Raw genomic sequence first — 27,038 nt, 5'->3', positions numbered from 1 at the left:
GGTTGACCGGGGTATCTGTGGGCAGCCTGCAAGCAGGACATGTGTGCGACAGCACTCTTGCCTCCTGCTTTTCCCATGATAACACTGGTCTTGAAAGACCGACACTGGCTCCCAGTACGTGTCCGAGCACAATTCAAAGTGTTGGTGCTGACCTTTAAAGCCCTAAACAGCCTCAGTCCAGTATATCTGAAGGAGCGTCTCCACCCCCATTGTTCAGCCCGGACACTGAGGTCCAGCGCCGAAGGCCTTCTGGCGGTTCCCTCACTGCGAGAAGCCAAGTTGCAGGGAACCAGGCAGAGAGCCTTCTCGGTAGTGGCGCCTGCCCTGTGGAACGCCCTCCTACCAGATGTTAAAGAGAGCAACAACTACCAGACTTTTAGAAGATCATAGAATCATAGAATCATAGAGTTGGAAGAGACCACAAGGGCCATCGAGTCCAACCCCCTGCCAAGCAGGAAACACCATCAGAGCACTCCTGACATATGGTTGTCAAGCCTCTGCTTAAAGACCTCCAAAGAAGGAGACTCCACCACACTCCTTGGCAGCAAATTCCACTGTCGAACAGCTCTTACTGTCAGGAAGTTCTTCCTAATGTTTAGGTGGAATCTTCTTTCTTGTAGTTTGGATCCATTGCTCCGTGTCCGCTTCTCTGGAGCAGCAGAAAACAACCTTTCTCCCTCCTCTATGTGACATCCTTTTATATATTTGAACATGGCTATCTGAAGGCAGCCCTGTTTAGGGAAGCTTTTAATGTTTGATGTGTTACTGTATTTTAATATTTTGTTGGAAGCCGCCCAGAGTGGCTGGGGAAACCCAGCCAGATGGGCGGGGTATAAAAGATACATTTATCATCATCATCATCATCATCATCATCATCATTATTATTATTATTCCTCTGGCAGTGGAGGTAGAACATAGCTATTGTAGCTGGTAGTCATTGACAGCCTTGAATTTGTCTAGTCCTCTCTTAAAGCCATCAAAGGAGTCAGTTGCCTCCCATAAATACTTGCCATTATCTTTCTTCTTTTTCTACATTGGCACATTTTGACTCTCTAGCTTAGAGTGCAGAAGCAGAATCCCTTGGTGGGGGAAAGCAACATCCCTGTGGATGTGCGCAGCCCAAAACTTTGAACACTCCAAACCCATAGTGGCTGGGGCAAGCCAATCCGGTGGGCGGGGTACAAATAATAAAATTATTGTTATTATTGTTCATAGTATTCTGAGGTTCCATTTCCAGACTGGCTGGGGCATGGAATGGGAGCACCATATCCTCCAACATTACTCCAATGAAAATAGGGTTGTCCTATTCAACAACAACAATATTACTCTCTATACTCTGGGTTGCTTCCAACATATATAAAAACATCATAAAACATTAAACATTAACAAACTCCCCTATGCGGGGCGTGGGGAGCCCCGCCGGGAGCACAGGGCAACGGCGCACAGCCCACCCGCCACTCCCAAGCGGCGCCGGAAAGAAGGGGGAAGGGGGGAAGGCTGCCAGCAAAGTGGCGCGGCTCCCCCCCCCCCCAGGAAGCAGTTCAGATTGGTAGGGGAATATATATTTTTCTTTTTTCCTATTGATTTTTAAAGGTGCGGCTTATTTACACGTGCGGCTTATATCCGCTGTTCCTGGAAAACCGGGGCACTTGGAGGGACTGCAGCATTCCTCTGAGGGACTGGAGATACACTGCCAGCTCTGGCTTAATTTTAACTGTAATCTGGACATTTAGTCAGTGTTGTGTCAGTTAACCTCACCATCGACACCTGAATCTAGAGTGAATTCTGCATACTTTGCTTGGTAGCAATGAACCTTTGTAACTCCTCTCTCTCTCTCTCTCTCTCTCTCTCTCTCTCTCTCTCTCTCATATTTGTTGCATTGTGGCTTTCCTAAATTCTGGATCACTGGGGGGAAAAAAAGATATTTAAATCACCTTTGTTTTCAGTGTGTGTAAATCTTATATTCAGTAGTTGTAATTCATATATCTAATCATGTTATAAGGTTTAACGCTGAGTGCTTTGATCAGTTTATTATTAGAAACAAAACAAAAAACTCCCTCAAAAGTAAATGTTGATGTAAAAGCTACAATTGACATTCAAATGAGTGAATATTTAGAAAAAGATGAAAAGCCTCTATGTGTTACCATTGCATGTTACTTAAAGGAAGTAGCAAATGTATGCAGTACCACTGTGCTGAGGGACTAACCTTGGAACTAACATGGGAGCTGATAGATTAATATCAAGGTAAAGGTACATATTCCCCAGCTGCACAATTTTACTTTTTTCAGCTTCTATTATCTTTAGACTGGTGCTCCATTTATTTTGTGAATACAGAAGTTTTAATTGGCCATGACATGTTCCAAAGACAAAAGAAAGATCTAATTCTCTCTAACAAACTTGTTAGTCACTGTTTATGCCAAGAGGATTGCTAACCTACAGAGAGTAGCAGGCTTTTCTTCTGCTCCTCCTTTGTTTGTGAATTGAAAGTTCTTAAGTGACCTGCCATGTCTGCTTTACTTTTGAATGACGGTTCTAAAGCAAACCTTTAGCCGGTATAGTGGATATTATTCTCTGAGGAGGCACGTCTTGTTTACCCTAAAAATATTTTTGCAACATTTGAGCAGTTTTCCTGCAATCCATTTCCTTTATATAACATTTTTTTAAAAGCTCAGTTCACAGTTAAAAGCGCAGCTGTGGCTTAGTATATGCACACAAACATACTTTCTGAGCCCTTGGCTAATGTGCACTTGATGAATTTAATTTAAATATGGGAATGGACAATTGGAAGGGGTGCAGCACTGCATATTTTGGGAGAGAAGGACTGGCTGGAGTGAACCATTCAGACATGCAAACCATGATTTCATGTTGCATTCATTAAGTAGCCATCTTGAAATACCTCAAGGGCTGTCACATGGAAGAAGGAGCAAGCTTGTTTTCTCCTGCTCTGGAGGGTAGGACTCAAACCAATGGCTTCAAGTTACAAGAAAGGAGATTCCAACTAAACATCAGGAAAAAAATTTTGACAGTAAAAGCCATTTGACAGTGGAAAAGTCTCCCACGGAAGGTGGTGCACTCTACTTCCTTGGAGGTTTATAAACAGAGGTTGGGTGGCCATCTGTCATGGATGCTTTAGCTGAGATTCCTGCATTGCAGGGGGTTGGACTAGATGATTCTGGGGGTCTCTTCCAACTCTGCAATTCTATGATTTGGTCCTTTGGGCAAGCTAAGAAGAGGAGTTTGGATTTGATATCCCGCTTTATCACTACCTTAAGGAGTCTCAAAGCGGCTCACAATCTCCTTTCCCTTCCTCTCCCACAACAAACACTCTGTGAGCTGAGTGGGGCTGAGAGACTTCAGAGAAGTGTGACTGGCCCAAGGTCACCCAGCAGCTGCATGTGGAGGAGTGGAGACGCGAACCTGGTTCACCAGATTACGAGTCCACTGTTCTTAACCACTACACCACACTGGCTAGTTGTGTGAGTGAGTTTCTGCCCATGTGGTCATGAATATATCCAGCACAAACCGCAGAAAAGGCATTGGAATGATGTGATGGAAATGGTTGGAACTGGGCCGCAGAATTGGCTTATCAGATGGAGCAGCAGGGCGTGTTTTCAAGGCGGGTTCCAGATTGTCTATTTGAAACGCATGTTTTTACTTTTATAAACAGTGGTTAGTATGTAATAGGTTTTGCGTTTTCAACTTTGGGGCTAGAGCGAGGAGGAGGTACAGTCGGGGGATACCATCAAGCGTGTGGATGATCTTCAGAGTGGTGAATAGAATGATGGGTCACCAGTTGGTTGCTGGAGTTTCTAATTGCTATGAATCTCCAGCATTTCAGTGGAATGGCATGTGCGACTTATCCTGTAAAGTACTTGATCTTTCACCTTACAAGAAAGGGAGTTTAAAGTTCCGTCCACCCTAATTCTGTTTCTGTTTGCTTTGTTCGCCAATCACTCTCTGATCCTCCTGGCAGGGGATAAGACCCAGAGAACAAAACTGCTAGTGACTGTGTAGATAAAAAGACTTGTGAATTTGCCTTTTATGGCACAGAGGGAATAGTCTATAAAAGAATGAAGATGGGAATAAAAGTACAGCATCTTTAACCTGCACATCTATTGTACCTTTGAAAAGCTTGTACTGGGGGGAAAAACATGGTGATGCTACAAGGATTAATAATTATACAGCATAAGGCTTTAAAAAAAGGTCACTCTTTTGAGGCTGACCAAATGGCTTGACAAGAAAATAGACCACATTATTCATAATTGGGAAGCCAATGAACCCGTTTCCTTAAAATGCCTTGGTATTGTTTTACTAGGATATTAGGTGTCAAAATATATTATTTATTTCCTCTTCCAGAGCTGCTCTTTAGACTTGGTGAAGAGGATGGGGTCAAGAACAGTACTCCAAAGAAGAATGTGAAAGAAATACCAGCACAGACATTACTGAAGGTACCCTAATCTGTAAGATATTGAGTCCAGCAAGTTAAATCTCAATTTCAGTGTAAGGGATCATAAGTTAAAAGACAGAACTGATGAATGTAAGCCATGTGTTCTTTTTTTTAATTACCACCCATAATTCAAAATAACCCTAACTGCCAAAATTGTGTCAGAAATCAATGCTTGTGGAAAATATATATGTGTCTCTTGTAGAGGGAACGAAAATTTTTTAAATGTATTTAAAGAGACAGGGAAGATCTAGATGTAAATGGAAGCATTTCTTTGTTTTAGGAAGCTTTAGTAAACATTTTGTGTGCCGCAGTTTGCTTTTGTATAGTACAACACGTAAATACTACACCGCAATGGCTTTTTATACTTGCAGAAAGGACAATATCAAGACTCGGTTGTGTATGCATAAGTGTGTAAGTTCACAGTGCAAAATAGTGCTATTTTTTTTAAAAATAACCCCGATGTAATTGGTTTTATGCCTATATGTGGTACCTCTAAGACAGTGTTTCCCAACCTTTTTTGGGCAAAGGCACACTTGTTTCATGAAAAAAATCTTGAGGCACACCACCATGCCAGATGGGGAAAGGTCACTTTTTACTTATGTAAAAAAAAAAAAAATAGTAACAGCATAGAAGGTAATGGTTAGGCTAGCATCCCTCTTCCCAATATGCTAGGTTTTTATTTGCAGGGACTGTTCTACATGGGAAAACATTCAGCACTGTCATTCTCCCATCTGCCATCTGAATTGGTACTATTCTGGGTCAACTTACTCTGCTGCATGTGTAGATGAAAATGGCAGCCCAGTAGGCCGGCCGAAGCGAGCGGCGATGGGATGTGGGAGGGAGCTCGCTCGCCGCCCCGCGTGTACCTATGTGGGGCACGTTACAGCCCCGTGACGTCAGCGCCACGCAGGCAGCCAGGCAGGCGCTGGGCGGCCTCTCCTCGCCGCCGCCGCCCCACCTCTCGCCGCCCGACTCGCCCGCCTCCCTCCCACGGCACACCAGGCAACGTCTCGTGGCTAGTGTGCCACGGAACACCGGTTGGGAAACACTGCTCTAAGATGATGCCACTGGCTTGCTGATTCAAAAATCATGTATGGGGGCAGAGGCACATTGGTATATTGTGTGAAGGAAACATGTAAAAAATAAATGAATGAAATCATCAAAGGCTTCCAAGAGCCCAGTGTGCCCCCCTGTATATAGGCTTCTCATTGGCCCAGTTTGGATGCTGCAGTAAACCACGGTTTAGTGCTGTGCACACACTGCAGTCATCCTCAAGCTCACACACTCTCCCCTGCTTTTGCACAGCTAGGACAGTGATTTTGTTTCCCTTAAATATGCCTTTTAATTCTGACCAAACTAGGGGTCATGTTTTACATTAACTTTGTAGTTTAAACAAGCCAGCTTTGTAACCCATGGCCGAAGTTGATATATTTTGAAACTGGTGATGGTTAGTGTAAAACACAATCCCTGGGTTGAACACAACCACCACTGAACTGAAACTAAATTTTTCCAAAGTTATTCTCTGACTGCACAAGAGGATTGTAGCATCAACATAGCAGTGTGGTGTATATTACTTGGTTTACCGCCCACAGCGTGAGGGGAGGAAAGAGGGTAGTTGTTGGGTGTCGGTTGTTGCTGCTCGTCTAAACTTTCGAATCAACATAATTATGTCAGAGGCTCAAAACTTTTTGCTAAAAACCAAAGCCAACAATTAAAGGCTGTTTGATCTGTGATGATAACATTAGTGTATTTCTTATGAAACATGAAGAAATGACCACAATCGCTCTTAGAATATAGTGCTTGCTATTTAACAGTTTAATCTAGAATTTATCTGTACCTTGGTTGCTGCAGATCTTAATCCTTTTTAGATACCTGCCCCAGCAATCTGAAATACCATAGGTAAAGGTAAAGAGACCCCTGACCATTAGGTCCAGTCGTGACCGACTCTGGGGTTGCGGCGCTCATCTCGCTTTATTGGCCGAGGGAGCCGGTGTACAGCTTCCGGGTCATGTGGCCAGCATGACTAAGCCGCTTCTGGCGAACCAGAGCAGCGCACAGAAACGCTGTTTACCTTCCCGCCAGAGCGGTACCTATTTATCTACTTGCACTTTGACGTGCTTTCAAACTGCTAGGTTGGCAGGAGCAGGGACCGAGCAACGGGTGGTCACCCTGTCGTGGGGATTCGAACTGCCGACCTTCTGATCGGCAAGTCCTAGGCTCTGTGGTTTAACCCACAGCGCCATCCGCGTCCCTCATCTGAAATACCATATATATTATATTGTATATATTGTCTTATATTGAAGTAAATATTTCCAGCCTAAATTAACTGATGAAAGATGTACAGTGACGTAACCAGTTTTCAGCTCATGAAACTGAATTCTTGGGGGAGAACTGCACTCTTATGCCTTTAACAGATGCATGGCAGGCAGAAATTAAGCAGGTCAAGCCTTTGCTATTAGGGCAGTAGACTTATGGGAGCAGCTTGACCCACCAACATTCTGTCTTATTAGTTGTTTGTGACCCATTTGGGGGCCGTTCCCCCCCATCCACACGTGCACAAAAGTTGCATATGACACAAATCATATGCAAATTTTATGCAAACTTACCCCCCCCTTTTTGCAAGTGGGCGGAGGACCTAATTCATATACAATGTACTGGCCCCAGAAAACCATGTTGGCAGCCCTTGAGGAACAAACTATTTGGATGAGGTTGAAGAAATGGGAAGGTCTGGGATAAAGGGGGTGAAATGTTGCTGTTTCTTCCTGAGCCTCCTCATCTCTAGAACTGATATTAAGTAGTTCATTTTGTTAACAGCTGCTCACTTAGGAGGCTGTGCTTTACCATATGTTTGCTCCAAAAATATATTTAAAAGTGTCTTTCTGCTTTTCCATCCCCATTTCTTGAGCTGCTTAAACTGAAGTTTTAACAGTATGCTTGAACTGAATAGGTGAGACCTTGTGACTTAATATCAGGATAGCTATGTCCATTTATCTTATATTTGTGAATTAGCTTGTAGGAAGTACAGTAATTTACAGCAGATGATGTGATTGCATATACTTCTAACACTTGCCATATGGTCAGGTAATGAAGGCTGTCATCTCGTTATTACTGAATGACAAACATCATGTTAAAATAATAACACAGAACAGGAAATGCTCACATTCATTTATCTTAAGGTAGAGTGAGTAATTGAAATAATTTGAGCGATACAGTAGAGGATGTCACACCAATCACCTGTGTTTCAGAGTAATTTTGTTTGCCAGGTACACTCTAAATTCCATCTCTGTGGATTAAAGGTGTTATCATGAGACCTTAGGGTATAAACCTTGAAGACATTCATTGTTTCCTTTCAACTATTGTAAATGATCTAGTCCTGCACCAAATAAAGAAGAATCTGTTTTACAAAACTAAAAGGCAGCAAGCATCTTACATAGGAGGGCTTTATGATGGAGGCTAATTTGACGTAAATTATTATCAGACAGGCTTCAGCTCTGGCACTAACTCCATAGTGTATGTACTACCCAGATATACAGGGTGGTGTTTCATTGCTATTTGCTGCAATTGTAGCTGGCTTATGGTGGGGAGTAACTAGAGCTGAGAGCTGTAGCAATTCCTTCTGGAACATCATCCAACTATTTTCAGTAATAAATGACAGTACTCCAACTCGACTTAGGCAGAGTGCCACTTCTTTTAGCCTCAAAAGCACTGACAATTGGTCAGAGCAACATCCCTGAGTTCCACTCCAGACTTGATTTTAATTGAAACCAGAATTGTATCAATACACACCACCTATGCAAGTTTAAATGCTCTGACGATAACAGTATTCACTTGGCTCGTGCACCAAAATGACAAATTTGATGGTGAGGTTTATTCATTCAAGCAATATCCTGGCAGAATCACTAACCATTTTGTCTTCTCTGTATTTCTGAAAAATAATAATGAAGGATTTAATACGACAAGGTTGCCCTGTATTGGTCTGCTATGACGATGCAAAAGTATCATTTTCATTACAGTTGTGACTGGGGATTTCCCCCAGCCTCACTCATCTTTACTCCAGACCTCCCCATATTCAAAAGGTATGGAGGGGGGGAACCTGAAATTGCATTTCACTGAATGTTCTTCCACTCTTCCCTGTGCCATTACGGTTCCTGATAAGTGATGGGCAGTAACCACTGTCATCGTCAGAAGGGCAGGGGTGGAGAGCGCAGGGTCACCACACTACTGGTGTGAATAATGGCTTGGGGTGGGCAGCTGTTTCCGTCCCATCGCGGCAGGCTCCGTCCTCTGGGGAGCAATACTTTGCTAGGCACCCAGCATTTGGGGAAATCCTCTGGCTGGCCATTTGGATTGGTGGGCTTTCCCACCACCCCAAGATTTGAATTCCAGCCAATCTGGGCTCACTGGGTGGGCAGGGCTTGGGAGAGGACCGTAGTGGTGCAGGCTTGACTCCAGTCCGCACCCAGCCTTTAAAAGTTGGTCACATTCAACCCCAGGGACCATGGTTGGCTGAAGAACATTCAGATAAAGATCTGAATGAAGCTATTAAGTTTATAAGCATCAAAATAACTGAAATTATAAATATTATTTCTTGAGACAGTGTAGCTCAGTCTGAATTTAATGTGCAGAATTTATTTTAAAGTTTAATAATATCTGATATCTGGGATAGCTTTTGGATACACGGCTCTCAAGGTTGTGTATAAAGCAGACGTGAAAGCAATTTTAAAAAGAAGAAATATAACTAAGAAAACAAAAATTGAATGTTGAGCAATTACACCTCAACAAGACTAAAGAGGCTATTGTGTGGTGTAGTGGTTAAGAGCGGTAGTCACGTAATCTGGGGAACCGGGTTCGTGTCTCTGCTCCTCCACATGCAGCTGCTGGGTGACCTTGGGCCAGTCACACTTCTTTGAAGTCTCTCAGCCCCACTCACCTCACAGAGTGTTTGTTGTGGGGGAGGAAGGGAAAGGAGAATGTTAGCCTCTTTGAGACTCCTTAAAGGGAGTGAAAGGCGGGATATCAAATCCAAACTCCTCTTCTTCTTCTTCTTCTTCTTCTTCTTCTTCTTCTTCTTCTTCTTCTTCTATTGTAAAAAACCAGAAGAAAAATGTCTTGTCAGCCAGAAGCTGAGCAATGAAAGGGTTAATCTAATCTCCCTAGGGAGGGAGTTCCTTAATCAAGGGGGTGGCCCAGAAAACCCATCTCACGTTCCTGTCTACTGTTAGTCCATATGCAATCCATTACAGTGTCCAGGCAATATATTGCTTCTAAGGGCCGAGGTCTCTTCAGCCTCCCCAATAAAATATTTGAGGGCACACTCCCAAAGCTGATGGACGTTGCCATTCAAATGGTGTGCACATGCCGCATCTTGTGATTATGTGGGGTGGGCTTACCTGCCCCTCCCATATTTTATTCAAGTTGGCACCCCTGACTGCAATTCCTTTCCCACTTACCTGGGAGTATGCCCCACTGAACTCAATGGGACTTCCATCTGAGCAGACGTGTATAAGATTGTGCTGAAAGTCTCTGACTATATTTAGACTTCTGTGTCACTTTGTTGGGAATGTTAACTTCCTTTTACCATCTGCCCTTTGTTTAACAGATGTATTATTGCAGTTCAAATGCATTCATCTGCACTACCTTGGAATTATTTTTCGATTAGGTACTTTAAATAGCTTTTGCCCTTGCATTGGATGCAATTTTGTTTTCATAGAGAGTATATAGGACATTAAGACATAATTGCTAGACTGACTGCTGTCTGAAAGGTTAAATTTGAAATATGGGGGGTTTTTTGCTGTTGTATTCAGGTTTTGGAACTGGAAAGGAGGCTAAAGAGTTTCGAGAGAGAATCAAGGAGATTGAAGGAAATCAACAAAGAGTTAACGAAAGGTAACAGTGATCTGAAAGCATTGCTCAAACAGCAGAAGGAAGAAGCAGAGGCCAGGGAGAAGGAGCTGGAGATGCTACTGAAACAAATCAAAGAAGTCCAGCAGGACAAAGCAGACCTGCTGCTACTGATAGATGGGCTAGAGAGAGAGGTTGCCTTTCTGAAGAGGCAATTGGCAGAAGCAAGCTCGCTGAGAGATGAAAACAAGGATCTACTGAGTCAAGTGAGGCAATTGCAGAGTTCGCTGGACAGAGCAAGGACAGTGCCTTCCATGGCCAATGCGGAGGCATCCTGCAGGCAATGTCTGTGTAAGAATAGAAGTGCCAAAGTTAAGTTGAAAACAGGGGAGAAGAAAGGCTTAGTGGGATATCACCAGTCTCTTCTCAATCAGTCCATCAAGGTTATGAGCGGTGTATTTGAGAACTTCAATAAGGACGGCTGGGAGGATGTGAGTGAAAGCAGGTACGGCTCTCATTAACTTCGCTCTGTAGAGGGGACACTGTGCATATGTAAAGTACTAGCAAATAGAGATTGAATTTTAACTACTGTCGATTTGGTATTCAGAAAAAATACTGTCAGAGCCTTTGAAATATCTTGGGAGGTCTTGTTCTGAGTTTATTGACTGAAATTTGCATGCAAAATTAGCCACAACTGCACGAGTATTTGAGTAGGTGCCAGGAAACCCAAAAGAAGGCGATGCTTGATTTCTTCCAGTGATGCTATTTTCATGCAGTCATGAGGCTTGAAATTGACAGTTTGGCAGGTTGATTTAATTTGCTGGCCCTTTGCATATTCACCACTGACAGCTAAGGATTCCCAGGCAAGCCTTGCGAAGTCGGTTTAGTTATCTTGTGACATGCCGACCCGGGAGTAGAAACATTTTCTCCCCTTAATTTAGTTAGATAAATTTTGAATGACCCATTTCAGCTTGCAACCAGATGTCTACAAGCTGTTTAACGTCCTTTAAATTAAGGATCATCCACACTAATTATTTCATGTATGTTTTATGTGCAGTCATTGTACTAACTTTAATTGAATGATGGTTGAAAAATCAGTTTTGTAAAGGTAAGTATAACTGCATAGGTGCTTAGAAACAGTCCTTAGCAAATGCTATTTCCGATCCTGAAATGAAGCCACTTCAGGATGTTTCCATAGGTTGTAAGAGGCCAATGGGTGCAAAGCTTCTCACTTGATTTCATTTCATACATATAATGTGCATCACCCAACTTTCAGAACTTGCCATTTGCACATGAGAATAATGCCTTGAATATTTCCCAGCATTCCCGAAAGGGGTTAGCTCATGTTCATTTGTGTGGGTTTTGTGTGTGTGGGTTTTTTTTAATCTTATGAATGTTGTAAAATCAAATAAATTTATCACACCCCTTTTCATGTTCAACCTGAATTGTATAGTACTTTTGTAAATCTGCAGTTATGGAAAGTTGGTTTTGGACAGTTATTTGTATTCATCAAATGAACCAAATGTGAGCAGAATAAGTCTGCAATAAGAAACATCCGTTTTAAAAATGGGTACAACAAAGGATCTTCCAGGTCATGTGATGCTTGTCTTAACCAATAATAATTGAAGATCCTTTGTAACAATTTGCACATTATCTTTATAAGATGTTTAAGAGTTTAGATGTGGGTGGGCAACCCACGGCCCGCCAGAAGTTATTGGACTCTAGTTCCCATCAGCCCCAGCCACCATTGCCAATGCTTAAGGATGATGGGAGTTAGAGTCCAGCAATATATGGAGGACTACAGGTTCCTCATCCATGGTTTCGATCAGACCTTGACTTTAATTTGGAAACTGGATAATATATAAATTTTGTAGCTTTCACATTCCTTCCACGACAGGAGGAGTGGTCATTTTCAACTTCTACTACTAAAGGTGGCAATGTCACAGAAACATAACACTGTTTGGTAGTAAGTAGTTTTGGCCATGATGGAAACATTGGATATTTTGGAGGTTTCTTTTTATCTCAAGTATTTGATCATGTGTGTGTGTGTCTTTGTGTATATAATGTTAAGGGTTTAGGAAGCTGTCATTGATTGAGTTAGGTCATCCGTGTTGTCTTATACCAGTTTCCCCACCCTGGTCTCATCTTGTTGTTTGGGAGTACAGTTCCCGTCAGCCTCAGTCTGCATGCTGAGTGGTCAGGGATAATGTGTATTGTAGTCCAAAGCACCAACAATCTGAATCTGCTTTATTCAGATATGCGAAATCAGCGCTCTCAGGATACAAAAGAAACATACTAGGCACATGTATCCTTAGAGGCAATCAGATGAAGCTTAATTCAGTTTTAAAAGTTTGAGATTAAGTTCTCCCTTGCCATCACTGAAGGCTTTCAGTCGGCATATTCTTTAAGTCACCTCAAAGTAAGCTGGGCATCGTTGCTTTTCATATTTATCAATGATCCTATGCCCTTTATATGGTTACCATTAGGCTCTTTCTGAATTCTGGGGAAAAGTTTTTCCACAGATTTGGGGACAAGCAAGGCCACATGTGGCCTATGCAGAAATGTCACGCCTGTGCCAGTGAAAATATAATGTCTGAACTATGCATAACCCTGTCTAGAGGAGAGAATTAATGGCTTCTCAGAATTTTCCCAATACACATATTTCCTTAAAGAAACACAGAACAATTATTCTATTCTGGATCTTTAGATATGGTTGCAACATCCAAGGGTCAAGTGATAAGTGGCCCCCAGAGTCCTGGGCAACTAATGCAAGGAATCAGAGCAGTTGTTGGGATTTCTTGCTGCTGTTTCCTTTCTCCATTCCCTTTCCTTAAGCAGGAAGCATCCATTGCATTTTAAAAGGGATCAAAATAAAGATGATGAAATTACATTCTTATAGTCAGTACTTCATATTTCTCTAAATTTCAGGATATGGGGTGAAGGTTTGGAGGACTAAGGTCCTCTGAGGGTCTTCTGCTGGTTCCCTCACTGCGAGAAGTGAAGTCACAGGGAGGCAAGCAGAGGGCCTTCTCGGTAGTGGTGCCCTCCCTTTGGAAAACCCTCCCTTCATATGTCAAGGAAATAAAGAATTACACAACTTTTAGAGGACACCTGAAGGCAGCCCTTTATTGGGAGGTTTTTAATGCTTGATGTTTCATGTTTTTAGATATGCTGTAAGCTGCCCAGAGTGGCTGGGGAAACCCGGCCTGATGTGTGTGGTAATAATAATAATAATAATAATAATAATAGCACTTTAGTTTGTGTGTTTGTTTTTTCTAGATCATTATGTGGTTGCTTTATTTTCTGCTTTATTGGATAATTGGAGATCATTAAACCCCAATGTTCTAATGTTTCCAAATCTGGTCTTCATAGTGACTCTGAAATACCAGTTTCCGAGAATCTGGGGACAATAACTGCAAAAAGAGTACAGCATTCTCCACTGACAGACAAATATGACCAACAGGAACAAAATAAGGTGGAAGATAATTGCATGCCTCCAAACAGTGTGCATTTAGAAGGCCCAAGCAAAATATGCTACAAAAAGGTAAAAATGGACTTGAGCACATTTAACCATGCTGCTCTTCAATGTATGTGACAAATATTTAATGGTGATCAAATGCATTTGTCTTGTACATCGTGGTTCCTCTTAAGATATGTTAACAGAGTGGCAGGGGATCAAACTATGAGGAAGTGGCAACATCACAAGTCTGATAAGGCATGAACAAGCTGGCTAAACAGCCACTCTTATCAAATATTGTTAGTGTTGTATGACGTTGCACTGGTGCAGCAGCTGAAAATCACATCCTAGGCATTTACTTACCTCTGCAACAGATCTTGCAATCAGTCACAAGTATAGTAGCCCTGTATGAAACCTGTGCTGTGTGGCAACTATTTCTTTAAAGTCACTCACAGCACGGATCTCTTTGTTTTCACAGTGTCACTGCAAATCCTGTTTGCATCTGTGTAGCTACCAGGTGTTTCTGCTTGGCTCATCAGGCAGCGCACCCTTCACACTGTTATTTGTTGTCCAAAGAGAGCTTAGTTTATATGAACCCTGATATACAGCTGTTAAATGCTGTTCTAGTAGGAGCCATGATTGAGCTGAATGAGATTTGCATTGGCATTTCAGATATGTGTTCCACAGAGAAATTTTTGTTCGGTATCTCACAGTGTTTCTGAGCATAATAAAGTGTGTTTGGGAAGATGCGTTGATCTGCATTAAGGTATATTTTGATGGTCTGTCTGAGTGATTGCCCAGGTGAATTCCCAAAGTTTGTTCTCCTCCACAGAGCAGCCTTCCAGTTATGCAGGGTGTGATTGACTACTCCCGTATTCTTACTGCTCTCACCTTACTAAGCAGCACATGCACAATCCCAAGCTTTATGTACAGTGGTGCCCCGCAAGACAAATGCCTCGCAAGACGGAAAACCCGCTAGACGAAAGGGTTTTCCGTTTTTGAGCTGCTTTGCAAGACGATTTTCCCTATGGGCTTGCTTTGCAAGACAAAAATGTCTTGCGAGTGTTCCGATTTTTTTCCGCTTCCCCCCCCTTTTTCTAAGCTGCTAAGCCGCTAATAGCCTTTTAGCCGCTAATCCGCTAAGCCTTTAATAGCCGCTAAACCGCTAATAGCGTTAATCCGCTAAGCCGCTAATAGGGTTGCTTCGCAAGACGAAAAAACCGCTAGACGAAGAGACTCGCGGAATGGATTAATTTCGTCTTGCGAGGCACCACTGTATTCAGAGTTCCGTAAATACAGGAAGTGCTTCACTTTGTACATTGTTGATTAGTCTCTTGTCGATTCACAAAGGGAAGGATAATCTGTAGCTTTTTAAACAAAAATATTTTATATTAAATGTTTCCTTGTGTTACAAAACAAACAAATAAACAAGTAAAAGTGCATCTAGCACCTCCACTTTCATAGAGTCTATTTCACAGTTCGTTTACATTTGGTATAAGACACTATTGTCATATTGTACTGTTGGGGGAAAAGAGAGGGGAGAGAGAGAGAGAGAGAGAGAGTGAGAGAGAGAGAGAGAGAGAGAGAGAGAAGGAGCGAGGGAGGTAGGGGGATAATGATCTTTTGTCCTAGTGCATAGTGTTTGTGCAGGGTTTTCGTGTCAGCATCACGAGGGTAGGTTATTTGTGTGCATATGTACATAGATAGATAGGCATTGCAAGAGATTAGAGAGTCCAGAATTTGGTTGGTTGCATTCAGTTTGTTACAGTGTGGTTTGATGGTATGGGTTGTTGTTGTTTTTTTTGCTAGGGCCAGATTATCCATATTGATTTGTATTATGTTGTGGGGGATAGGTAATTGTTTAGTTGTGCTGTATGTGTGATAAAGGGAAGCCACACCAGGGTGAAGGTGTCCTCCTTAGCTGATTTGTATCAGAACTATCTCATGTATAGCCACATGCTCTACTATTCTGTACATGTTTCTTTTTGGTGACTCTAGCAAAAGAAAGAAACAGAAGTAGTTCCTTTCCACAGAAAGAAGATCTTGCATTCAGCTCTCATCCCAAGTAAAGGTAAGATTCTTATAAAGTAAAATTTGTCATCCTATTATCATTGCACTCTAATATCTGTGTAGAGTGACTTTTAATGTAAACTAAGCCAGTTAAATATCACATATGCATGTATTTTTCTCCTGCCCCTGGTATCTGAGGCCAATTTCTGTAACTTATTTCTGTTCATGAACATTAGTAGGGTTTTGAGCAGTAACAGAACAGTACAGACACCTTTAATTATTATTTACCAGAAGCCTAAATCACCCTAAATAAAAACAAATTGAGAACACACTGATAACTGGATGAGCAAAATCATGACTGCATTAGTGCTGAATTTTGTACAGTCTTATGACCTAATCCCAAGTATTTTGGAAAAGTATGGGTGGCGCTGTGGGTTAAACCACAGAGCCTAGGACTTGCCGATCAGAAGGTCGGCGGTTCGAATCCTTGTGATGGGGTGAGCTCCCGTTGTTTGGTCCCAGCTCCTGCCAACCTATCAGTCTGAAAGCACGTCAAAGTGCAAGTAGATAAATAGGTACCGCTCCGGCGGGAAGATAGACGGCGTTTCCGTGTTCTGCTCTGGTTCGCCAGAAGGGGCTTAGTCCTGCTGACCACATGACCCGGAAGCTGTACGCCGGCTCCCTCGGCCATAAAGCGAGATGAGCGCTGCAACCCCAGAGTCGACCACGACTGGACCTAATGGTCAGGGGTCCCTTTACCTTTACCTATGGTATTCATTTGAAGTAAGAAAGGTGTTGGAGATGGTCAAATTCTGGACAAATTCTTAACTGGGAGAATGCAGTATTCTTCATGTCTGCCTTGTATTCTGAGGTGGGGGCGCACAGCCAGTACTCTCTGGAGTTGCGTTTGCAGGTCAAGAAGAATGATTCAGAGTTTAGGACCTTGGAGGGCATTTCCTTCAGCACAGTCTGATCCAAAATCAAACGATAACGCCTGGCCTGCTCCGCCTGTTGTCTCTACTATGATAACCAATGTGCTTTCAAATTTGCAAATAGAGAAATTTGAAGACACACCCTCTTCACTTCTGATACGTTACTTTTAAATTGTCTTCTATCAGTCATGCGCACAGCATTTAATGCCCACATAGTAGTAAGTAAAGGTAAAGGGACCCCTGACCATTAGGTCCAGTCATCTCGCCTTATTGGCTGAGGGAGCTGGCGTACAGCTTCCGGGTCATGTGGCCAGCATGACTAAGCCACTTCTGGCGAACCAGAGCAGCGCACAGAAACGTCGTTTACCTTCCCGCCGGAGTAGTACCTATTTATCTACTAGCACTTTGAAATGCTTTCAAACTGCTAGGTTGGCAAGAGCTGGGACCGAGCAATGGGAGCTCACCCCGTCACGGGGATTCGAACCACCGACCTTCTGATCGGCAAGTTCTAGGCTCTGTGGTTTAACCCACAGTGCCACCCACGTCCCTCGACATAGTAGTACTGTATACTAAATCCTGTATTGTCTCAACTAGAAAAGTGGGCTTGATTAGGACTTGATTCTAAAGAATGTTTAGTTGTGAGGCATTAAAGTGTGACGAGAAGATGACCATTTCATCAAAGGTCAATGGAAACCATCAAATTAATTGTTGATCTTTGTGACCAATGTTTAGTAAACAGAGAGAAGAGAAGTATCGTGGGTCAGAAACCTGGCTGTGCCATTTCACTCAGGGGACGGATTACATCCTTACAGCAGCAGTTAGCCGTTCTTCAGAATTCGAAAAAAACAGCCATGTCATCTCTCAAAACGTCCAGGGAAACAAATAAAAAATTAACATCCCAGCTGCATCTTGTTGAACAAAGACTTCAGGCCAGCAAGCAAACTATTCAGGTAATGGTGCACTGTAGTCTCGACATGCAAGAAAACCAAAGTTTGGTGGCCAAATTAATCATATACATCTGTTTACCTATCTATCTGAATTCAGAGATACCTGTGGGTGCATGACACTGCTATTGTGAAATTCACAAAGGTACATTATACTTCTGAATATGGAGATTTCATTTAGCTATCCATGCCAAGCATCAAAAAATATGAACACCTACCTGACACTTGTTTGTCTTGTGGTAAAGGCATACAGGTAGTGCTCATATTGGCATATTCCTCCTGAGCAATCTTCTGATAGTAAGTTAATTGAAAGCCATAAATAATGTACCTAACCGCAAAAGACTGTGTTGGACTGGCATGTGATCAAAGCCTAGAAATTCTCCTTGCCTACTTGGGGCTTGTGAGGACAGGTAGAACTGGATTTTGGCAAATGTCTTTTCAGATTTCTTCATCCTTTCTCCTCCCCTAGGTGACCAGAGTTTTTGAAGGTAACTTTTGAGAAAATATGGAAACTAGACCACATGTAAAAATAGTCACACACATTTTTCCATTGCTGCCTTTACTAACAAACACACTAGATGCAGGTTACAGAAAAAGTAATTGTCTCCAAGCCAAAAAAGAGAGAGATAAAACTGTTGCAGAAAGTTGGGCAAAATATCTATCTATACAAGTTATGTGCCAAATCTCAGCATCCAATTTTAATTTTCTGATTTCACCCAGTTATTCTTAACGTGCTCTATTAGTGCTACCAAAGGAGAAATCACTTTAAGAAGAGGTTTCGGCTACCTTCCAGTGAAAATTAAGGAGGTAAAACATCGCTGTAGTCACTGCAGGAACATATGCATTTTAGAGGTAGCTTTGGGTTTCAAAAGACCAAGTGATAGAAAAAACACATTTTTAGTACTGCCTATGATCAAGAAATTGGCTGGTTAGCTTTCCCAAACAATCCACGAGCTGTAAATCAATGGGCAAACTTTAGTTATAGCTCATGAGTCCAGGTTCCGGTGATACACCAAGCCAAATCTTGGCTTGGATCAGCAAAGAAAGCTGCAAGCTCCTCTCCAAGATTGTGTGCATTGGTGCCAAGCCAAGGTTTGGCTTAGTGTTGATATGAGAACTAGGTCACTGAGTGGTAATGTAGTAACTTAGTGGGCAGCAGGAGATACTGACATGTGCTTTTTATGATGTGATGTTACACTTACAATTCACTCTGGAAATGTTGTAATAGATGTAGATGATCTTTGGCATCTATTGATTACAAAAGTTTGTGGACAACAGCAGATATTTTCTTATGCTATTATCCTTTAATGACATGCTGTCATGCTTACTGCCCACCCACGTAATATTTTAATGGATGTAGATGGTTTTTGGCATCTATAGGCTGCAAAGCAGGACAGGATGGAAGTGAAAATACAAGCCCCTGGAATGATCTGGACGGGTTTAAAATTGTGGATAGTAGTAGCTGCAGGGAAAGTTGCTCTTAGCTCAAAAAAACCCACCTCTGCTTATACATCATAAAAACTTGTTAACATAGTATGCGTAGACAAGATAACCTTTTGACTGAATGAAACTGAAGAAAAAGGTATGTAAATCAACACAAACAGGTATTCATTCAGTCAATACTTTATCATCATCCCCATGGACTCTGGTTGTATAAGATCAGCTCTAGATTTAAGATGTAAATGTTCCAGATGTTCATTTTCGAGACTGATTTTACAGTTCCTGCAACCCGAGGATTGGCTGGCGTCTGTTTCCTGGATGGCTAGATTCATTATCCCTCCCTCCTCCACCCCTCTCTCACACACAGTGCATGTTTGTAGCTATCTCATAATATGTATGTTGGATTTAATATTTTCTCTTAGTTACATGAATTATCTGTAGAATTCCAGAGCCCATATTGTGTTATCTTTGCAATGAAAACCTTGCCCCCCATATTTTCCAGCAAAATTACTGCAGGGTGACTGCGCATTTGGGATTTGGTGTACAGTTTCCGAGACTCATCATAAGTACTGAAACAAGACCTTCTGTTTGTGAGTAAAGTAGTTAGGCTTTCCACTCAGTGTGTAGAAATCACAGCTGGAGTTGTTACTTAATGTGGAAGTGATGGGATCTGATCTTTCAGGAGTTCCTTAGAAAAATGTCATGGAAGAATTATTGGCAAAATTCAGGGAAACTCTTTTTAAAAGCTTGTTTTTCCCCTCACACCCCCTGTGTCTAATGGCAGTGCTGGAATTTCCATCACCAGATGTCTTCTCAGATTAAGACATCCTCTGCTGTATGTACTAGGGTAATGACAATTATACATGGGTAAGGTATAACATTAGCATAGCAAAAACTCATAGAGGCGCAAGGGATGCAAGATACAATACAAAACTGCCATACTGTAATTTAAGTCAGTAATCATTGCCTTTTAAATGTAGCGACCCAATTACAAAGCCCCCCCCACGACAAAGCTACCCAGAATCCTTTGCTCCCATTCCCATACTGCTACAGAAGTGGCTCCACAGGAGTAATCGGATTGTTTTATGGGTTGCCTTTGACATCTGAAAAGGACTGAGTAGCTGAGCAAACCCTTCTCGTCTGAAGAGGCCAGGCTTTTAAAAAAGGGAACAGACTTGCAACCTGCCAGGCAACTGTTTGCAGCTCCTTTGGGCAGCAGTACACAAAGGCTGTGAAGCAGCTCCTCTTCCAGATGTGTAACTGTTGTTTCTGCTTGGGATTGCTGCGTTTCAGCCTAAAGAATTCCTCCAGTAGCATTTCAAAAACGACTGCAGGCGTTTCTTAAGGAGTTCCAGTGATGCTAGTAATTTGTAAAAGAAAATCTTGGTTGTTCAGTGCTTTCTGTGTTTTGCACTGAAAACCTCCTTAGCATTTCAGAGCTCTGTTGGCTTAAGGGAGGTAACTTTTGCTTTAACTTGGTACATCTTTAGAAGAGACTGAGTTACTTGTATCACTGTCAAACACTTAAATTGAATTCACAAAAGCAAAAGCCCTGCCATCAATTCCATTCTAGTCATTCCTTTTCTCTCTGCTCTCTCAGCTATATCTCACAGAAAACCCAGTTTCACAACTCAGTCTCATTCACTGCCTCTCCCCTAGCTGGACCCTAAGCCCTTTTTTCGTGTGCCTCCTCCATGAGAGGTCCAGAGGATGGCAACAAGAGAATGGACCTTTTCTGCAGTGGCTCCCCATTTGTGGAATGCTCTTCCCAGTGAGACTCGCCTGGTGCCTTCATCATACACCTATAGTTGCCAGGCAAAAATGTTCCTCTTTAACCAGGTCTTGGTTGATTGACATACAATGCCCTTTTAAAATGTGTATTGGGGGGGATTATTGGGTTGTTCTTGTTTTTATTTTTATTTTTATTATGTGTATTTTATATTGCACTTTTATGTTGAGAACTGACCTGAGACCTGTGGGTATAGAGCAGTATACAAATTTAATAAATAAGAACAATAATAATGTATACCAGTTCCTGTCATTCCATAACACCCTACAGCGGTTCTCAACCTGTGGGTCACCAGATGTTGTTGGACTACAACTCCCATCATCCCTGAGCTCCGCCTTGCTAGCTAGGGGGGATGGGAGTTGTAGTTCAACAACATCTGGGGACCCACAGGTTGAGAATAGCTGCCCTAGTATCTACCACACAGGGTGAATGAAAAACAGAATTCAGGCAGAAACTATGCAGATTTAGGCTATGGGGCTGCACATGTTGAAGCTGATTTCTACACATACAGTTGTCTACAGTGTGGAATTATTATTTTTTATCAAGGTCTGACCGATTTCGATGGGCGTGCAGGGATTCTTGTATCATTCCAGACATTGGGACATGCTGGCTGGGGTTGATGGGAGTTGGAGCCTAACGATATCTGGAAGAGCACAGGTCTGGTAGAAGCCATCTGAAGCTGTTTGCCCCAAACGCTTTTCTTGTGTTCAGCACTCTCTGCTAATGTGGGTGGCATTGTGTTGCAGATGACCTTTAAAGCCCTCAACAGCCTCGGCCCTGTATACCTGAAGGAGTGTCTCCACCCCGTCATTTGGCCCAGAAACTGAGGTCCAGCTCCAAGGGCCTTCTGGTGGTTTCCATACAGGGAACCAGGCAGAGGGCCTTCTCCCTGGTGTCACCCTCCATGTGGAATGCCCTCCCATGAGACATCAAGGAGATAAGTAGCTATACAACCTTTAGAACACACCAGAAGGCAGCCCTCTATAGGGAAGTTGTTAATGTTTGATGTTTTATTGTGTTTTTTTATATGCTGGAAGCTGCCCAGGGTGGTTGGGGCGAGCCAGTCAGATGGCCAGGGTATAAATAATAAAATTATAATTATTGGATTGCTCTCTGGCTAGTGGGTGGGTGGTCCCATGGTGACCAGGTCTGGGTGACCTTTTTTGGGGTTCCATTTCAGCGTTATGATACTAATTAGTAACTCTTTTCATTTTGTGACATACATATTTTTTAAAGTACAAGGGCACGATACAGTAGGAGATTTTTCCTTTCCGTAGGTTTGTGTTTCCGCGATCAAACAAAATGCCTTTTATGTTCTACTGATCTCTAAAGCAGGATTGCTATTTAAAAAGTCTTCCATTATTAATGAACTTACATAGGCTGCATGTTGGAAATGCGGCTTATTCATAAATTACAGCAGCTGTTTGGCATGAATCAGACCTGTCTGAGTGCTTATATTCATTGTAATGCAAACTGAATGTTGATAGATGCTAGATGCTAAAAAGGTATAATGTGGCAAGGCAAGTGAATTATCCTCAAAGAGGGAGTGCTGGTATTCAAATACTGGTGCATAGCCTTCCTAGAAAACAAAGGCACATCCCTGTGGATTTCCTTGGCATAAAGTAAGGGGCCCGATTCAGCTGATGTTCAGCACTTGAAAGTCCCATTTCCAACGTGCCCGTTAGGTATGTGCTTTATATTCTTTTATTTAAATATCGGGAGTTTAAAACTGTACACGGCCCTCTTCTTTTAGCTGCAAACTTAATACAAACTATAGTATACCAGTTTTTTCTTGTACATATGGCGTGATTTTGCTATAATTGTATCACAAGTTTTCAGTTGTGATTCATTCCAGTGCAACAAAAATCCCTTATTTTGTTTTTGTTTTGTTTTCTTGGTAGTGGTTTATAACACAGAACTCTTCCTTTAATATATACAATTTCTGGGTGTCACATAATACTTCATAATGCTGATAATATGTAACTTAATAGTTGTACCATTTCTTAATCGCTTTAAGCGTTCCTGCTAAAACTGGTAATATTTATAAGCTTTCCCCCAAGCACCAGTTATTTTTAGCGTATTCTATTTATTTTTGTATTTGATAATGATTTCTCTCACATGAAAGAATAAAAAAGCAAATGGTGTCTGGAAGTCTGGAAGAGGCAGTGTTCCCCATCTTTGTTTTCTAGAAAGGGAATAGTCCTTCTGGATCCCTGAATCATAGGATTAGAGGGTGCTACTTCTAAATTGTGTTCAAGAACCAGTCATTTGTATCTTTTATTATTCTAATTACTCACTGATAACAGGAGTTAAAACCATCAACATTGCCTATGTCCTAGATAAACCTTTAGCATGTACAAAAGTCACTTTTTAAAAGCTTTTAATTGCTTCTGTAGTTACATACAACTTGTGTGTGTGCATTCCAGATACAAAAGCAGTTGTCCTGTATAGATACAATTTAACTCATCTAAACTTAAACTAAAACAATCTAAGATGAGAAGCAAATGTCTCCTGGATGGAAACTGTTTGCACATTCTAGAAAACTTATAAATTCCTTTATATTTGCATACTGGGGTAGGAAACATTTCCTAAGATCTTTTCTCCACTGTTGTGAAGAGGGCTTGTGCCTTTACTTGGTGTGTGAGACTCACAGAAGAGACACAAAGTGGGTACAAGTTGGCTTTTCCTTTGCAGGGTTCAGTACTCAAGTTCTTTCTGTATCAACTATATTCAATAGCCAGTGTTGGTGACTGCCAAGAAATTCAGAATATCTCCAACCCATCAAAAAAAATCTGTAGCTCTCTGAAAATGAAGTGCGGTCAGAATGCTTTGAGGCCATTCCCTGCTTTCTGTGCACAATTTGTGTCAATATATTTGCATTTGATATAGGTTCAGGTACATTTTCTGAAATAAATATTTCAAGTGTGTGTGTGTGTATGTCATTCTGGATTGTAGCCAGAGTACTGAATACATTTCTGCTGGCTCAAAATCGCATCTACCAAAAAAATTGTGAAATTAGTTCTCAGTTTCTGTTTCACAAATAAGACTGTTAGCTTCATTTTGCATGGAAACAGGTAGAAACAAAATTTTAAGGCATTTTTGTTGCTTCTTCTTGTTTCTTGTTGTTGTTTTTTATACCAAAAATGAAGCCCATGCAATTTCCTCATTCCTACAACTAAAGGTCAGCAGATTGGGTGTTGGCTCTTCCCACAGATTGATGTAGGGCTCCCAGGATTCAGTTGCTCCTGCCTTCGTCAAGTGCAGCTAGATGGCTATTTGCTCCCATTCTTAGTTGTCTCCTCAGTTGCATTTATTGAAAGCTTTCCAAGAACTCAGATGATGGACTTGCTAACTGGGCTTTCCAAGATTCTGTAACTTGAGAAGCTAAGCCATGCCTCAATACTGTACTCTGATAAAATGTTACACTAGGTGTTTTTTATTTTTACTTTCCTATATGGGGTCTAATATTTTTTCTATGTACTACCATAGCCCAGTGAATGTCTTTTAGTGTTTGTGGCCTTCATACTCACCAGGACAGTTTATTTTCTGGACAAAGCACCTCATGCTAGCAGTTAATTTTTCCAAAAGTATTTATGCTAAGAACTGAAAAACAGCTTTTCTTTTCGGCAGCTAGTTTGTGATTTTCCTTTGTACAACTCTGGTGATAACAACCGAAAAGTCCTATTTATATAATTTTTCATTGTCTACTCCCTGAATTGTTTTTACTTTGACTTGGCAGCCTGCATAGCGGACAATCCTAGTAGGATATTTAGTATATATATGTCGGGTTCTCAAGGGCTATGGCTTTTGCCAGATGAAGCACTTTTGATTTTGAGGCTGATGAAACACGGTGCTATTATTGATCTGTACATGACACAGCCTGTCTCTCTGCTGGCAGAGTGTAGCAACATTTATCCAGGAATTTGTGAAATGTCACTTGGATCATGTTCGTAAGGTAAACTGGGCAAAAAACAGGATCCAAGCTGAGAATCTATGTGGAATTGGACGTGACTGTCTTATCCCTATGTCCTATATTCTAGCTCAGGCGAGTGATATTTGTTAACCCAATGGCTGCGGTTTTTATATTATGTTTCAGAGAAGTATGATTATCATTTGAAATACCCTGTCCAATAAAGTCATACTATTTTTCCACTCTGTTTTCAAATGCACTTGGGATCAGAATATTTTAAGTCAGTAAATGTGATCTGAACAACACAAGTCAATAATTTCTGTTCTGTTTGTAGCAAATTGATAGTTCTCATACATCACAGAATAAAAGAATCTGCTTATATTCCCTGTAGGAATTCCCTTGCTAGTCTCAGTTCACCTACAGGTGTGTGGGAGAGAGGGAAAAAGAGAGAGCCTGTCTCATTAAAATCTCAGCATGCACTGTGGTCACAAAATCTATGGCTTTGATCTCATGGTAATACCATCCAAAAAAAATTCCTGCACTGTACATGTTTTCAAAATGTTTTGGTATGCATTTCAAAAATAACTGAATTATTTATTTTAGAATGTACAGATTTTTTTCCAAGAAACTAAACTGTCAAATCAAATGTGAAACAAGTTTTTGTTAACTAATAATAAGCAAAGGCTTGGAATAAAAATTCAAAATTCCACATTAGGGCAATACCTTGATGGAGACAACCAAAATGTTATTAATAGGCGTTAGCTTTTGAGGTTGCCGGAAATATTCATCAGACCAGAAGGCAGTAAAGAAATCTAGCTGGGAAGAAGAAGCATGCAATGGCTGGTCCTCTGTTTTTGAAAATATAAAACCCAGATAATACCTAAGGAACTGTGGTGAGGGATGCTCATCATTGGGCACATATCCTGGCCATGCTGAGGGATCACCACTGGCTGCCTATCAGCCACCGAGCCAGCCCTAAATCAACTGGACCAGATAGAAAACTATATTGCTCTCAACTGCCTGATAAGGGCAGTGGGATCAGCAAATGGTACCCAGTTAGATTTGCCACAGCCGGATGATGATGATCAGCTTTCAGTAACATGGTGATAGGCTTCTTTTACCGGTGGTGCCAGTGTTATGGAGTGCCCTCCATGCTGTAATATGAGAGGCCCATCATTATTGGCATTCTGTCGGCTGCTGAAAACACACTTCTTTAGGCAAGCACTCCTCTGAGCTTGATCTTCTGATCTTACTGCTTAAACTGCTTTTAAGTGTTTTGTCATTCTTCTTAACTAGCTTATTCATTGTATATTAGGGATGCTCTATGTAGCTTCATTACATTTAGATTTTATTTATAGATTTAAACTGTTAAGAAGCATATGACTGGTATATAAATTAATAAATAATAGCAATAGTTCCTTGGTAAGTGATAAACAGGAATACGGAGAAAGCTTTGTATACACAAAGCCAGAGATTAAATGTAGGTGATCAACTATTGTATGCTTCTTCCCATCACTTCTAGGTGTGCAACCTGGAACCTGCATGGCACCTAGTAGCTTCATTGGACTGCCTGCTTCCTCCCATGGTTCCTCTTTCACACATAGAATCCTGGGAACAATAGTTTACTCCTCAAAGAACTACAATTCCCAACACCCCAAACAAACTACAGTCCCCAAGAGTCTTTGAGGGAAGCCATGGTTCAAACATGCTTCAGCATAAGCTGTCTCCTCCCCCTGTTTTTTTAAAAATTAAAAATTGAAAAACCAATCTACCCTGATGAAGCGTTCAGGAAAGCTTCAAGGTGGGCACACTACTTTGTAACATTTTAGTTGCCTAATGAATATGCCATCCAAATGTGGATTTTGCTAACTAGCATTTGCTCTGGCTTTTATACAAAATAGACAAATTTTTCAAACAAATTTACCTATAATATTCAAATGACTGAAGCTGCAAATATGTGACTATGTGCCACAACTGATATTAATAAACGAAAACCTGAGCAGTGGGAAATTGGCAGAAAACAATCTTTTTTTTTTTAGTTTGATTACAATTCCATTTAAGATTACTATCATTTCTAATTAAAACTTGCCAAATTTTTAATCCTTACGTTGTTATAGCACTTTTCAATAATTTGGAGCATTTTACCTCTGTTGTCTTAATCACTACAACAACCCTGTACAGTAGGTCAGCCTCATTATCCGTGTACAGTGGTACCTCGGGTTAAGTACTTAATTCGTTCCGGAGGTCCGTTCTTAACCTGAAACTGTT

The 27,038-nt window shown here is 41.5% G+C and overlaps 1 protein-coding gene across 4 annotated transcripts in view; it reads left to right on the top strand.

Moving 5' to 3' along the window:
- The window catches only part of CNTLN (centlein), a 168,234-nt gene that overhangs the window by 91,272 nt on the left and 49,924 nt on the right, over positions 1–27,038 (top strand). For all 4 annotated transcript variants that reach the window (XR_014520625.1, XM_083482218.1, XM_083482217.1 and 1 more), the window contains 5 exons: positions 4,357–4,448; positions 10,252–10,793; positions 13,661–13,832; positions 15,744–15,816; positions 17,420–17,637. Coding sequence is in view for 3 of the 4 variants with exons in the window: in XM_083482218.1 (XP_083338344.1) it covers positions 4,357–4,448; positions 10,252–10,793; positions 13,661–13,832; positions 15,744–15,816; positions 17,420–17,637 (1,097 nt within the window). In the remaining variant the exon portion in view is untranslated. The remainder of the gene's footprint in view (positions 1–4,356; positions 4,449–10,251; positions 10,794–13,660; positions 13,833–15,743; positions 15,817–17,419; positions 17,638–27,038) is intronic.

This window comes from Podarcis liolepis, assembly GCF_965112155.1.
Source record: "Podarcis liolepis genome assembly, chromosome: 17".
Classification (NCBI taxonomy): domain Eukaryota; kingdom Metazoa; phylum Chordata; class Lepidosauria; order Squamata; family Lacertidae; genus Podarcis; species Podarcis liolepis.
The sequence above is the reverse complement of the archived record's forward strand: the minus strand, read 5'-3'. Positions and strand labels throughout refer to the sequence as shown.